This window comes from Rhamphochromis sp. 'chilingali', assembly GCF_963969265.1.
Source record: "Rhamphochromis sp. 'chilingali' genome assembly, chromosome: 16".
NCBI lineage: Eukaryota > Metazoa > Chordata > Actinopteri > Cichliformes > Cichlidae > Rhamphochromis > Rhamphochromis sp. 'chilingali'.
Window position 1 is genome coordinate 6,269,390 of NC_137943.1, and position 16,093 is coordinate 6,285,482.

At 40.8% G+C, this 16,093-nt stretch overlaps 1 protein-coding gene across 14 annotated transcripts in view; it reads right to left on the reverse strand.

Moving 5' to 3' along the window:
- Positions 1-5,790: 5,790 nt before the first annotated feature.
- ctnnd2b (catenin (cadherin-associated protein), delta 2b) overlaps positions 5,791-16,093 on the reverse strand; it is a 234,192-nt gene continuing 223,889 nt past the window's right edge. For all 14 annotated transcript variants that reach the window (XM_080861361.1, XM_080861367.1, XM_080861362.1 and 11 more), the window contains 3 exons: positions 12,122-12,250; positions 10,373-10,449; positions 5,791-8,487 (listed from right to left, as the gene is read on the reverse strand). In XM_080861361.1, the coding sequence (XP_080717487.1) occupies positions 8,224-8,487; positions 10,373-10,449; positions 12,122-12,250 (470 nt within the window). In that variant the 3' untranslated portion in view covers positions 5,791-8,223. The remainder of the gene's footprint in view (positions 8,488-10,372; positions 10,450-12,121; positions 12,251-16,093) is intronic.

A 16,093-nucleotide genomic window follows, 5' to 3' on the forward strand; every position in this document is an offset into this window, starting at 1 on the left:
GAGCCCAGTGCGTGCTCCCGATGCAGGGAAAACCAATTCTGCAGGGGAGACCTACCTTGGCAGTTGTGCAGGTGAAACCAAAGGGAAGATATGCTTCACCATATTTTCTAGTCTTTGGCTTGGAAGGAAGTTGGTTTGGAAATATATTTGATGATGCTTCATCTCCTGCTTTGCGTTTGTGTGGGAGCCCCGTCAAAAACCTGTCCATTATGCTAGCAGTGTCCAAGCGTTCTTTTTTCTTTTTTTCATACCGCGGCGCGGTTCCCACACTTTGGGAACCTCTGCAATAGCGATAATGGGAAACCTTGTGACTAGGAAAGATTCAATTGAATGCTTTTTTCGCTCTCAGCAAACGATTGCAAAAAGTTGTAGTGATCGGATCTATCTCTGGATGGATCCTTCTAAATGGTTGCAACAATAATAGCTGCGCAATGGTCTCTAACCTGTGTAACTGGTTAGAGACCATAAAGGTCCCTTAATGTTTCATCTTTATTTATACACAGTCTTGTGAAAAAGTATTTTCCCCTTTTCTGATTTATTAGGGTTTTTTTTCCTTTGGAGGAATTTTTAATCAAATTGGAACTTTGATTATGTCACTCTAAAAAGTTCCTACTGTTTCTTTCTTTGATTTAGGGCTGGAGTTGCTTCTGTACTTTGGATCTTTGTCCTGTTTCATAACCTCAGTGTGTTTGAACTTCAGAGTACAAACTGATGGTCAGACATTTACCTTGGTAGAGAGCAGAATTCATGGTTCTGTTAGTAAGAGCAAGTTGTCCAGGTCCTGAATCGGCAAAGAACGTCCAGACCATCACACTAGCACCGCCGTGTTTGACTCTGTTCTTGTTATGAAATGCTGTGTTAGTTTTATGCCAGATATAACGGCACAAGGTTCCTCCATTCATGGATGGTTCTCGCTGTGGTTCACTGGAGTCCCAAAGCCTTAGAAATGCTTTGTAACGTTTCCAGACTGATAGATGGGAATGACTTTGTTTCTTTAGATCGTTGGACGATGTGTTGGTTTTTAAGAGTTTTTGCTAAAACATGTAAATGTGAAAACATTTTATATTTTAAAAAGGAAACCCTGTGTTCCGTTTTCTGTGTTTGAGGAAAGCAGCCACCAAGTCTTTAAGGTGAGGACTCAGATATTTTCTACTCTTGGCAAGAGAATCTGAGGACACTGTGAACCTACGTTCTGTACAGAGAAGGTCGAATCACACTGACCAAGACATCTTGTAAAGTGGACTTTGATTTATGCCTTTCAGTGGTTGATCTTGAAAATGCACAGGTCCTTGCAGCCAAAATATTAAATAAATAAACTATATGTTTAAGTCTGGCAGTGAGCCATGCAGAGCAGATTTATTATTGTCATGTACTGCTGCGGGCAGGACAAACTCTGCTAAATATACCTTTAATATTTAATCCAGGTTATTTGAGTAAGGATGTAAATTGGAGCCAGTAAAACATGAAACACCAAAGGGATGAATGAGCAGAGCACTTAAAAAAAAATGTGCTTGGCATGTTGAAGGAAGGACTGAGCCACAATACTGAACAGTACCGGAGGCTGTTAAAGCCTCTCTCCATGGACCTTTTTAGTCTCTGCCAAAAGTTGGAAGTCATAACGAAAACCAATGATTTTGGTTTGAGGATACATCATTTTGACAGGGACCTGAAACAACACTTGAGAGTTATTTAGAAGCGGCAACATAAGCCTCTTGGACAAAGTGTAGATTCAGAGGACAAGTAAAAGCAAATCTAACAGGTCTGATGGAGATTCCACAACTTTTCCTTGAATGATAACACTTTTTCCACCTTGGTTTGCTATTGCGCGTGTGTAACAAGTTTTCCTTTTGTTTATCTAACACACCATGTTCAACCAGAACATTTAAGCCATATTCAAAGCCTTGTTTGTGAATTGTAATGCCAGTTTTTAGACAGCGAAGGCTCTAACTGTATCCTTCTCTCAGTTGTTTGTTATTGAACACACACAAATCAACTGAAATGCTGACTTTGTGTGTGAAGCTAAGTAGCTACCTAGCAAACGACCCGTGTGGCTGGAAACTGAAAAGCTCTTTAAACCCTGGCTTCAAAGGTGAGGGCATCTCCATAGCCTTCTGTGGTAAAATAGCTAGCTTTACAGCATTAAATATGTGACATCACAGGGTTAGATGCATCTTTTATATACAGTCTTTGATGCTACTTATTTCATTTTTTTTAAAAAGTCTTTGATATCACAGCAGCACTTTTGCAATATTATTATTATTTCTTTTATTTGTTGCTACTAGCATGAAATTATTAGACTTGGTCGGATTCCCACACTTGATCATATACTCCGACCACAGAAAGAAACTGTTTGCGTGATACAGAAGCTCTTACATCAGCATCCAGACTCGGTGAAAAACTTACAGGACGTCCACTATTTATTTCTTGAGCTTCTCTCTCACTTTGCTCTGTACTCCGACAGTGTAGTCACACTCTCCCCCCCACACACAGCTCTCAGAGATGCTGTGCGTGTCTGTGGTGTGGCGATCCATCTGCAGAAAGTCATGCAGAACAGGCCTCGGAGACTAAAATGGCCGCCACCCTGACCTGTGGTGCAGTTTCTCTAATGACCACCAGAGAGCACTCATGACCCTTTACAGGCCAAAATAAAGTCATTGCATGGATGGACCTGCACACAGACCCACAGACACACACAGAAACACGCACACACACACAGACCACTGGAAAACTCCATTGATTATGTCACATCAACATGTGTTGATCTTATCTAAGTAAAAATGGAAGAATTAAAGGTAAATAGCAAAGGCTACCGCCACCTTTTGTCCCGTGCCTAAATGATGAGCAGCATTTATGTTAATAGTCTCTACAATGTGCTATACCACACTGGTTAATTCTCCCAGTTTCTATTTGCGGTATCTTTAATACAACATGTGCACTCATCTAGTTTATTAGAGGCATCAAACTACTGCTAGTTAGACCCCGCCCCCTTTACTCACAGGGCAGTTTTTGTTCCCAGCTTCCACAAAATGCTGAAAACCTTCCTGTGAGTGAGATCTGGCTCCATGCTGACTGCCACATCACATCACTTCAGTAGATTTGTCAGTCAGACAGTAATGCTGCCAATTTCCTGTTCAGTGTCACCCCAAAGGTGCTCTGCTGGATTCAGACCAAACCTGCATCTGCAGGACTTTACATGAAGGTAGCATCTCTCTGGTTTCAGGGATTTTGTCTAGGATGGTGGAACACTGAGATAAAAGCTTTGTTTAAAATAAAACTCAAATGCATCCTCCAAAAAAAAATAAAAAAATGCTAATTGGATTTGAAAATCCCAATAATTTTAGGACGACAACCACAAATGTCTCCAACAACTTCTGTTGTCTCATTTAGCGACTTGTTAGCAATAACATGTCCAGATTATGTGAAAACACATGAGCGTGATACTTGTATATTTAATGATGCAGGATAAAAGTAACCACAGACCATATTTTAGGCATCTAAGCCAAACCCCTGGAAGTGAAATGGACATTAATGACTTATTTCAGGGTTTTAGGACTCATTCCTGCAGCACTCTGTATGTCAGTGTTTAACAAAGCATGGTTGGATTCCTTTTCTTGCTTCCGTCTGCAGTGGGCTGAGGGACCACTGAATGACTTGTATTCTATTGTTAGTTTCACATAAGAATGCTTTCTGGCAACTAACCATGAGTGTGCACTGTCCCAGGACCAGGAAATATGTAAAAATAGTCCTTCCTTGGAGCTTAATGTGGTTGAAAGAGTTTGAGCATGGGACAAGAGTCTAAGTTAGGATCTTTTCATAAGTGGAGAACAAAAACAAACTATGAAGGACACAAATATCATATGTGAATGCACATAAGCATTTATGGTGTTGTGCAATAACTTTTGTATACTTGTGTAATCCTTGTTAAATGTTAAAGCTCCTGCTCTTTGTGGCATTATTTAAGGGGGAATGTATCCACAGAGTGACACATTTCACTTTGACTCACACATTTCTTGTGTTCTCTCTCTTTTTTAAATTTGAGCCAATCACACATCTGCTTTCCTAACTGCTTATTCACAGTGAGCTGGGGCCTATCCCAGCTGACACAGGGTGACAGGTGGGGTACACACTGGTCAGGTCACCAGTCAAACCACAGCTCGAGGCAGACAAACACACTCTCAAATCAATAAGTATGGCCAATTTAGAATCACCAGTTAATTGAACACGCACGTCCTTGGGAGGAGGCTGGACCCACACAGGAACAGATGTGTTGGAGAACTCTCAGTATAAGGGATAGGAGACAAAGGATAAAAATGCCGTACAGTCCTGCAAAGTAGGACATCTGGTTGACTTAGCAACTATAGAAATGTGTTTCCTGTGATGTGAATAATGTCTGACTCTAGCAAACACATTTCCGTCCTGTACTAAAAGAAGGGTGGGTAAAACTCCCTGGAAAGTGGGATGCCAAACAATAAAACCTAAGCTGTTCTGCAGACACAGCACACTGGAAAAAACACAGAATACCTTTTTTCCACTGATGTGGTGCCACAGCTGCTGATGGTACATTGCCAGCTCTGTCAGAGTGCCTCATGCAATCAAGCCTATATTTCAACAGGTTGGAGAGTATGTGGTAAAAAGTTAGGATAATTGTGATGGCCAAACCCGTGGCCACACTCTAAAGTCGGTAACTTTTGTATTTTCATTCTTCATTTTGAACATAGTAATACATTTTATACTTTGGATACATTTGTTCTATTTGTAAGCGCGCACATTTAGTTTACTTATGTATTCATACTACTTAATTTCTCTGCTTTCTGACTAACTTTTGTCTTTTTATTTCTTACCTGCCATCATCCCTGGGAGTTGCTGGACAAAAGATGGTAGCCAGGGTTTGAAACCATTAAATACAAAGGAAGATAATTGGACCACACCACCACTTCCTGCTGAAGGGGGGAATGTGTGTTTTCTTTACTTTAAAAACAAAGTATTTGTATTTAATTAAATATTTGAGTTTAGGGTTTAATGGGGTTTTTGATTTTCTTCTTTAGTGTTTAGTTTATTAACAAACCAGATTGTACTGCATCGTTTGTGATTTATGATTGTATTTGTTTGTTACCCCTCATGTGTCACAATGGTCTGATCAGCCATTATATATACCCTTGTATGTCATTTCATGTTTAGGTCAATTATGTATGTTTGGGCAGTCATTTGGTTTGTTAAGGTTGCAGTCTTTGCCTGAGTTCAGTTTTGTTTCTTTGACCTCTTTTATGAGCTCAACATTTATTAGTCTTGTAAATATAATTTTTTGGGGTTAAATAAATGGAAACTATATTTTTCTAATAATTCCTGGGCTCCTCCTGTTTTTCAACTCGGTCCATCACAATAATATAATGAGTAAGACAAACATGGGAGAATAGCATAGCGTGCTATTGGATCACTGTGGTATTGTGTCACTTCCTGTTCTTGTTTTTCTGCAGGTTAATCTGTGCAGCTCATTCAATTACAAGCCTTTATCTCGACCAGTTGTGGCAGATGGCCGCCCCTCCCTGAGCCTGGTTCTGCTGGAGGCTTCTTCCTGTTAAAAGGGTTTTTTTCCTTCCCACGAGTGCTTGTTCACAGGGGGGTCATCTAATAGCTGGCTTTTTCTCTTTATATCGCAGTCTTTACCTGCAATATGAATAAAACTGAATAGAATTGGAGAAAAGAGTCCTCAATTTTGCACCAGGAGTACTACTTCAGTCGTAAACAGCTTTGTTTTTGACACCAGAACAAACAAACTCTCAGAATCAGAGGTTCTTTGATGGTTCGTTTATATTTTTTGGAGCAGTTGCAGTCTGTTTGAGGCAATAGAAAGATTCACAATTTCTCTTTTTAAAACACATTTGGTCTAGCAAAAAAAAGGTCACCGACGTTATATCTCCATACAGGTCTCATAGTAAGTTTTCTCTGCCTAAGGATCACAAGGACATACATAACGTTCTCAGTTTCCAGATGCTTACTAACAAAAATACAGCACGTCTGCTTTCCATCCAGTGTGTGTTTGTGGTGGTGGGGCTGCTGCATTATGAGTGGCTTTATCAAGCATTGGAAGATGACCTCTAGGACTTCTAAACAGCAGTGAGTAGGGAGAACCAGGGTCTGGTGTCACCTTTTACAATTTAGCCTTCTTCACTTACAGAAAAAAACAGAAGAAAGAAAAGAAAAAAGATATTTCAGTTTGACAACAAAATGGGCATGCATTGACGGGTGCATGTTTTGGTATCTGAGACCAAATCATCTAAAAAGCAGAGGTGCACTGGTGACACACTCCAGTGCATCAGTGCAGCACGATGGGTGGAGTCTGAAAACATCTTGTGCACAGACAGAATACAGACGTGTCGGAAATACTTCTCACGGATGTAGCACCTTTGCTAGACTGCCTCAGTGACGACGTGGATCCCTGGGCCCTGGTCTACTCTACTCCACATAGCAACAACATTACTACACAAAGTCGACAATTTTAGTGTGCTGACCAGAAAATTAACTGTGAACAAAATTCCTACATGTAGCTGTTTTTTTAAAAATTTTTTAAACAAGTCTTTTTTTCCATAATGTTGCTGCTATAAGTGACATCCACATCTGCACATAAAAAGTATATATTTATATTTATATAATATATATCCGTACTCTATTAACAGTTGTTGTCTACCATGAAGTTAGAATTGCCAACCATCTCTCAGAAAAGTTTTTTCTTTTTTTGTACTTCAAACATGAATTAATTTACAACACAGAAATCAACTAATTTTGTACAGCTCTGGAGGAAGTGAGGCTCCACAGTCCCTCCGCGATTTTCCTTTTTCTCTTCTTCTTCTTCTTTTTTTTTTCTTGTTACGATTTTACTCGGGAGTTTCGGTGCAGTTCGACGGTTTTCATCCCAGTAAAACACAGTTTAGAAAAACCAAAGCATTTACAAAGTGGCATCGTTAGAACGGCGAGGATGTTCAGCTGAAAACCTTCAGCTTAACTTGGACCCTTGAATGCACCGTCAGCACTCCCCTTTCAGCTGAGGGGAAGTATCCCTCGTTTGGCACGGTTATATACATGATGAACACAGGTCACTCAAAGGAGGGGGGTAAAAGCAGGGGAATGGTGTGGAGAAGATGCAACGCTAGCCTAAAAAAGCCCAAAAAACAACCTTTCTTTAGCAGTTCTGGGAGCTGTACTAACTGTAGGGCAGTGGAAAGGAGCACCGTGACCTTGCAATTCATATCCAGTGTTTCACATTAGCAACATCCATGATATGAGTTCTGAAAGTCTGTGTGTGTTTGGGTAAGGGGGCGTACTTGGTGAGGAGGTGAGTCGGAACCAGTGGCAAAAGGCCTGACATGACACAGAAAATAGTGCAATGTACAGTACGCAATGCATCTCCGTAAATGTACAGTGTACATCAAATACTATACAATCAGAATTAAAAAAGTAGAAACACAAAAAAAAGTGTTACAAATGACCAAAAGTCTTTCTTGCCCAGAGAATACGTCACGCTGAAGCCACAGACAGAAAGAAAAGTTTTGTGTGACAGACGTCCTATGTGTCCTACAGTTCTTGTGCTTCACTTTACTAAAACCCATGGATGCTATACCACATATTTACAGATTCCTCTTGGGGTATCTCTGACTCGCTGCAAAACATCTCATCCTCAAGTCCACCAATCCACGTTTATCTTTCATCGTCCTTCTTCATCGCAAAACCGTTTGCCAACTTTTGCTCTCGCGCTTCCCTTTCATGTCCCGACTCTCTTCTCTCTCTCCGGGTTAGTCTCTGATTGACATTCTGTATCCAGAGGCCTACAAGAAGCGGGCGCTCTTTCTGTCTGGTGAACCTTCTCTACCACTTGTTGATCACAAACGAAACACAGAAAGAAAATGTGTCGGTCAGTTTGGTTGGTGGTGTGCATGCACATGCTTGGCCACTCCTCCATTTGCTTCTGGTCCTCTCCTTCCTCTCAGAGATGTCCCTGAAAGGAGTGAAATGTCTATCAAGCTTTCTGCCCGCGTCTCCTTTCATGCGCTCCATCCTCCCCCTTCATCATCCTGCTATCTATGATGCTACTCAGGAACTACAGGGGAGGATGGGGAGGGAGGAAGGGAACCTGTCCTTTCATCTTCTTTCACTCCACCTTTAAGCCACCCCCCCTTCACTTCCGGGTTTTCTTTTATCCGTACTCTCCTCCTCCTCCCTCATCTCCCCTTACACCCAGGAATCTGGTGAGGCTGGGTAGTGGCTGGTCTCGTAGTTGAGCTCGCTGTAGGGCCGCGAGGCTGAGTAGAAGTCTACATAGTTGCCGGTGGACTTGAGGCCCTGCAGGTGCATGTTAAGGTCACCCTGCGGGGGACGCCCTCCAGCATGAACCTGGTTCTCGTAGCAGGCCTGATCCTCGTAGTTGCTGCTGTCAGGTGGAGGAGGATTTTGGAAAGGGGGGTAGGGTTCTGATGGCAAGCCTTGAGAAGATACCTAGAAAGAAGGAGAGCACAATCATTACAAATGACCACTCATGATTGGTCCAAGTCACCACAAGTGAGAGTGAGGGGAGTACTGGGAACCATGAGGTTTCTCATGTGACACTGCACATTGCTATAGAGTCGTCCACCATATTGGATGTGATACAATACAAAGCTTCCAAGCGATTGCTTTGGTTGCTAGCAGATGTCTACTACAAACTACTAGATGAGTAGCAGTAAAATCTGAAAAGGTGTGACACAAACAGGAAATGGAGATGTTCACCTTCAAGTTAAAAGCTGTGCCTTAGGGCTCACATTTCAAAAGTTGGAACTTTAACTTTGAAGGCAAATTTCCAATTTGTGTTGCACTTTTTACAGTTTCACTCCAGCTCAGAGAGCAGCTGGCCAGTATTTATACACAAGTCCATCACTTCTATTCAAACTACCACCGCAACAATATGCTTGTGACCAAACCAACCACGAGGAGCTTTTTTTCCATAGCAACAGGTAGTTGACAGATGGTCATGCATCCGTCTTTAAGCGTTTGATTGGGACCCTGTTCACTTGATTCTACGTAGTCACTATTATTGTCAATGCCATGTCCAAATAAGGTAGCATCACATGGTTAGTGGTCACATGTCTGCAAAACCTCAATAAAACTGAGTTCTGACATTCCTTCATCAAAGTGGGTGATGGGTAGCGATTAGCTTTTACCGGCAACACCATCCAACCAAAGACTAGACTGTGAGAATAACTGGAATTCACGGGTGTATTGCCATAGTGCTTAAACAGCATTCTTTATAGGTTTACAGTGACCTTTTAGGACGTCATAGTGTCTTTATAGTATCACTATTAAAGCCTTTACGATTCAGTTTCACTGTGATATTTCCTATTCACCTAGAACTATACAGCAGATCTTCCTCTTAAAGGTGAGATGAGTCATAAAGAATTGAATAAAGCTAGCAGCGCAGCATGGAAATATTAATACTTTCTAGTCTATCAGATGCTGAGTGTTGTGGGTTTTCAAACGTTTCCTCAGTGAAATCAGGGCATCTTAAACTATTGAGTTCAAATATAATCACTAACCTGTCTTTGGTGTTTTTATTTTTTCCTCTCTCTTTACACTTTACTCTTTACATCTTATTTTTATTCACACCTGCTTCTTGTAGTGTTAGTAATTCATTTCATGAAGGAAGGAACCTTCTGAGTTTATAGTGGACATGTATAATGGCTAATTTACACTATGAAGCCCTGCTCCCAAAAAATGACATAGATTTACCGCTGTGCCATCTTGTGCCAGTACAGAACGTGATTTCACTGGGTAGGGTGGTTGGTGATAAGAGATAGCATAAACAAATGTAAGTCTAAATAGTAACAATAACTCAGTGGAAAAAAAGTCCTCCACACTGTCTTCATTCATAAAAGCCTTACATTATTTTTCAGTTTCAGTGCAGCTGGCCAAACAACAAGAAACAACAGCAACAAACACTTACTGCTAAAGAGACAGAGTGACAGTGGACGGTATATCCTTGCTTTTTCAACATAAAACTCATTTTTGCAGATAGGGGCAGTTCAAAGTGACCCCCTTATATTGCTTTTTAGTTTCAGTGCCCTTGTTTTCTACTGAGTTATCAATTGTGTCACTAGTTTGCTAACATAAACTAATGTAAGTCTATTAGCCACAACCAGCCAACCAACCCAGTGATGATTATGCTAAACATGTTCTAAAAACGTTAAGCCGCACAGTGTTAAACCTATGTTAGTTTTTGAGAGCAGGGCTCCATGATGTAAATTAGCCTTTAATGCTGGTGTGTCAGCTAGAGGTAACAAGTCACCTTTAGCATGTACATGAAACCTGATTATGGAATGTGTTTCCTAAAGAAAGGGACTTTTCATACCTGATTATACTTCAGGTCATCAGTTGGGGACACATACGCTCCTCTGTGTAGTGTTGAAGACCCACCGGAGATTTGACCTGCAGACACAGTGAGGATGAGTTCATGCTCTAAATCGTTTACTCAGTTTTTATAATTAAAGTAATCAAATGGGAGTAGGCTGTCAGTAGTATCAGCTGGACACCTGCTGCATTAACATTAATGAAGAGGATGATGAATGGTGATTAAGGAGAGCTTGGATTTTTTTGTTTCCCATGTAACAACTGCTCTTGGTGTGAACTCTCTCCAAGGATAGACCGCATACAACAATGAAACCCTCGCTGAAACCCAGGATGTTGACAACAAGATTAAAGCTCTGTGCTGATGGTGATGTTGGAAGAAAAACGCTGCTGATAATGAAAAGTTCCTTATAAGATATGATGGTGCAACAGCCTAAGGCCTTCCAATGGGAAGATTGGTGTTAGAGGCCAGAGGCCAGAATTGACTTAGCTCAATGGACCAGAGAGAAAACACAGACACAGCTTTCAGGTGTGCAAAGTGAGCAGACAGCAGAGGTCAGTGGTCTCAGATGCTAGTTGGGTAGTCATAAAACGATTCATTGATAAGTGGCTGCTCATGTGAGTCTGCAGTGTCTCTAGGTTTCTCAGTCAAAGCCACCCTTCACCTGACACATCCAATTTCAAAGCACTAACATAGCACAGGTAGAAATACTAGCTTGAGGACTCATAAAGGGACTTCACTGACCAGTTGGTCATGTCACTGTGGCTACATCCATCTTTTATATACAGCCTATGCATATAATCAGGGGTGCACATAAGTGGTCCGCAGGTGTGCATTCGCTGTCAAAATAAAAGACGCACACCAGATAAGAAGTTGCAACGTGCGTTTGCGTACATATAAAAGGCAGTGTTTTTGTCCACTAGAGTGGGATTTTCACGGCATATTCTGCACCACATCTCTGTGCGTTCATCATTTGTTTGAAGCCAGCTCACCTCCTGCAACCACTTTTCCGAGAATACGCGCTTCTTTTGTGGTTCGGACTCCTTCTGACATTTCTTTGGGGGTGGAGGAACACCAAAGTAATTGCTTAAAGGAGCTTCTTTGACATCTTTAAGAGTTCTAAACAAATGTCTGTCCTCCTCCAGAAAATCTTATGTACGCAAACGCGCGTTGCAACTTCTTATCTGGTGTGCGTCTTTTATTTTGACAGCGAATGCACACCTGCGGACCACTTATGTGCATCCCTGCATATAAGAAGGTTTATGGTTGGAGTGGCTTAAAATGGAAAGATTTAGTCTAATTTATTGGTGTCTGTTTGTCCAGACAATTTTTATAGAGAAATTTGAAGCTGCTGCTAGCAGTCTGTTAGCTAACCAGCTAACTAACTAACCAGCATCTCTAAGACTCTCACACTAACTAGCTACATCTTGATTAAATGTATTTTGAGTCACCTGTGATGTTTTTGCACAATGTCAGCTTTAACACAATAACAACAACCTACTGAACAAAAAAGACATAACAAGTGTGATGTAATAAGCACTGACAGGTGGATTTATCTTTGGGCAAAGCTAAACTACAAAAATGAAAGTGGTTTTAACCTTTTCACTCTCTCTCGGGATAAAAATAAATAGTTTCCCATGAAACGATTCCTTTCATATCTCTTAACGCACACTCCTTTATACTAAAACCATCACCTCTGCTGGAAACAGCTTTATGTGTGTTTGTGACAAATGTGCAGTTTGGAATTCCTACCCGCCATGGCGTCTTTCCGGGATGTGTGCTCGCCCTTGCTGCTATGGTAACTGGCATTGCCAGTTGACTCGTAGTCTGCCTTTCTCTCCTTCAATGCCATCATCTCCCTGGGGGACGCAGGAGCACTCGCTACATACACACACACACATTAGATCAGTCAACACATTATCAATACAGATCAGGAAGAAACTACAAAAGGGAGGACAAGTGTTTGCAACACAGTCGAATCCTTTCAGAGCAACGTGAACTTGTTCAACACTCTGAGCTCTTGCATTTACCTGCCAATGAAAGCAAAGAAGTCTGTGGCTTCACTGTATGCATTACTTGCTCTAACCATCACTCTGGAATGAGTTAAAAACAGGGGTACTGGGAGCAGCTTTGACTGTGGCTCTGTGGGTTTGGACCATTTTCCACAAATCTTTAGCTTTTTGACCAGGCTGTGATTCAAAGAGGTAAATACTGAGTCATCCCTCCTCCCTATGTCGGCTTTAGTCTATCCTCTCTTTTCTTCTTCTTATCCTCTTGCTGCCTGACTGCAAGCCCCTCCTATATATTCTCACCATTTCAGACTCCCATTGGCTTATTAAGTTCTCTTGTTGTTGGTGACCTGAAAACCTTTTTGTACCCAACAGGCATCCTGGAAGTATCAGAAGAAATATAAACACCCACAGTCCGAAAAAAGAGAAGGGGATGATGGGATCAGTGACGGTGACAATAAGTTGGATCTGGTAAGCCATGTCGGCAATTGATTTGGTGCCATATGGTTTGCTCTGATCTACAAATCACATAGAAGCTGCTGGTTATGACGCCTGTTTGTGTTACTGTGCCTGTTTCTTTGCCTGTTATAATCCATTTAGTATTGATCTAGATGCTCATTACTGCTCTATTGGCACAACAAATCTGTTAGGTTTTGTATTGTTGAATGTCATTTACGCTTAGAAATATTTAACCATATATGCTTAGAGGTTTAATCAATTGTGTCGTGATAGGATGTGTGATTTTTAGCAGGCTGCAAAGGCTACATTCTGGGAGCATGGGAAGAGGTCGTACCTTGTTTTATTGTTTTACGGTAGGATTAACGTAGCTATGTCAGTTTTAGTCTAAGTGCTTTTTTACATATAGATGAACTGTTGGATTTTCCAGACCAGCAGGTTAAGGGAAGTCGTTTATGGGGCCACACTCTGACACCCCCCCCCCCCCCCCCCCCACACACACACACACACACACACACACAAAGGCAAGGTACTCTTTGTGTGTATGTATATGTCGTATGTTAATGAACTTATGCATATTCATGTAACCTCAATAAAAGAGCAGTGTTACGGGGGAGCGGACGAGAGCAACTGGGGTCAAGCGAAGAAACGGCGTTTGTCCGGTTCTCTCCCGTGCACGAGAAACATGAGGAACTTTGCCTACTTCGTGTCTTGCTTGCTGTGTAATTATATTGTCTTCAACGTTCCAGCGAATAGGTTCAAGCTACAAACCTATCAAAATCCATTGTAATATCAGCATCTAAACACCCAATCATCGACTTTTATTGAAATGCATTTATTCCTATGGTGTTAAATACAAAGGAACTATTTCCTTTATGTGCATTTGAAAATGAAGAGTGAAATTAAAGAAAGGCTCAGTGGACAATCTGTGACTGCCTGCAAAATTTTACAAATGTGAAATGAGTCTTTATCATACTTATTTCTATTTTGCCGGTTTGTCAGCTGAAAGGCTCATAAATCCAGCCTTGGCTATTGTTTTTAAAAGTAGATGGCTAATACGTGAAAAATGTTCAAATGCTCTTGCATGAAGTCATTTGAAATTATTTTTGAATTATGCATTAGCTCACAGTTGGCAGCTGTAGCTGCCTGGCTCTGTGAATGACAATAGGACTATATTCTATATATTACAGGGTGGATTTCTATGAAACTTGGCAGTCAAGGTCATCATATAAACCTCACTGACTTTGTGATCACAGACTCCATCAGCAGGTTCCCACTTTTGGCTTTCTGGGAAATCTTGCGACACCTGATTGCCATTAAATTGGGCATTATATAAGAAACTTCTTAAAGGGTTTTTTATTATCTTCATTTCCCCTCCTGTAAGAAACCTGTATTGTTCATTTAAGCTCATTAAATGCTAAAATATCATCTCATTTTTCATTTAAAATGTTTTGTCCCTGGCTGTGAGTAAAGGCTGTGCCCAAATTTGACTTGAAGGCAATATACTAATTGTGCATTTCTTGTGAACTGCTTTCACAGTTTTACATAAAAAAGTAATAAGGTGGTTTTGAATTAGCCAATACAAAATATATTTCCTGTTGAAAACAAAAACTCACAGTATCTCTAAACTTTAATTTATTTCTTGACATAATAAGATTTTTAAGCCACTGTCTGCCCAGCTCTGTTAATGGCATCCAGAATATTAATACAATGGGAAAATGACCCATGGGTACATCTGTGGTGGGAGGGGAAGTACTAAGTTTGAAAGTCCAACATGTCCAGTCCACTAGGACTAACTCACATCTACACAGTGGATGATAATTGAAACAACTGATTAAAGGAGATTAAACAGATTTTATAACTGAACACCAATTTAAATGAGATCTTAATGACTGACTTTGTGATGCCTTTCTCCTCCATAAACAGCTTCACACATTTGGCTTTCTGTCAAATCTTGTGACACTGTTTCTATTAATTCCCATTAAATCGCTGGTGCAGACAGTTAAAGACTATATGAGCAATTTAACGCTAAAAGCGCGACATAAATGCATTGGGTGTTATTTTAAAATCATAATCACTGGAAATGGAGGAATTGAGGTTGCAGACGTGACATTGAGAGCTGTGAATATTGGCTGTGGTGATGATTCCTGCTGACCTACAGTTCCTTTAATTGCTCTTTGAGGCTGGCTCCAAATGATAGTTAATCCTCATAGACTGCCACATTATAGATGATATAAACATGTTTACAGCCAGATATGAAAAACTGCTTTAGTCATAGCAAATTTCACGCTTAATCTATAGGAAGGGTATTTTTTACTAATTGTACTATAAGCTTTAAAGCTGTGTATGAAGCATGTGGCCACTTTGGCAGGTTGAGTCTGATGCAGGCAGCTGCAGCTCAGCTTCACCTGCACTAATTAAAGCCATTAAACAGGATCTCCCAACAAGTGTTTTTGGTGTGCTGCCTTTTATAGTAACAGCTAGTCCACGAAGACTGTGCTCCAGTTGTGGAAAGTGACATTTTTGTACTTTATTTGTATGATGTGTGTGTCTGAGCGATGCATGTATATTATAACCAAACCTCCCAGCACTAATTATGCAACATTGGCCATAAAAAAGGAAAAAAAGAGCTAAGAGTGTTTTTGACTCCACTACTAAACACATCACTAATATATTCTCAAACACATCCACACTTCTGTGCACTTTAGGCACTTCTTCTGTCACACTTACAAGCCGATGGATGAAATGAATTTAGTATCTTGTGAAAGGACACTTTGACAGCTGCCCCAGACAATCTATGCAAGCAGCAAACGGGCTTCACATGTTTTCAACCGCAATTCCACCACCCACGTAATTGCTGTCGCATTAATGTGAAAGCTTAGGCAGCACATGCACAGTGAGGAGATGCAAATGCATGTTATTAAGAGCATTATAATTTCTCAATAAACAATTGATAGCTTAGATAAATAAGTAAATATGAGGCACTCCCATTTTACATTGTCACGGGATGAACTGTATCGATGAATGCTCTTCAAGGGTTGTGTGTCTTACACAACGTGATCACTGTCAAAGTGTCTCCATCAGCCCAGAAACACGGAGGCCTTGGAGATGCTCATTATTATTAGTCAAACCTTAACTTAACACAAGGGCGGGAAACTTTTTTAGTGCAAGGATTTTCCTTGACAGCGGAGTAATTTACCAGTGGTCACTGTAGTGTGAAGGTTGAAGCACAGTTGAGATATATCGGAGCACTGCTTGT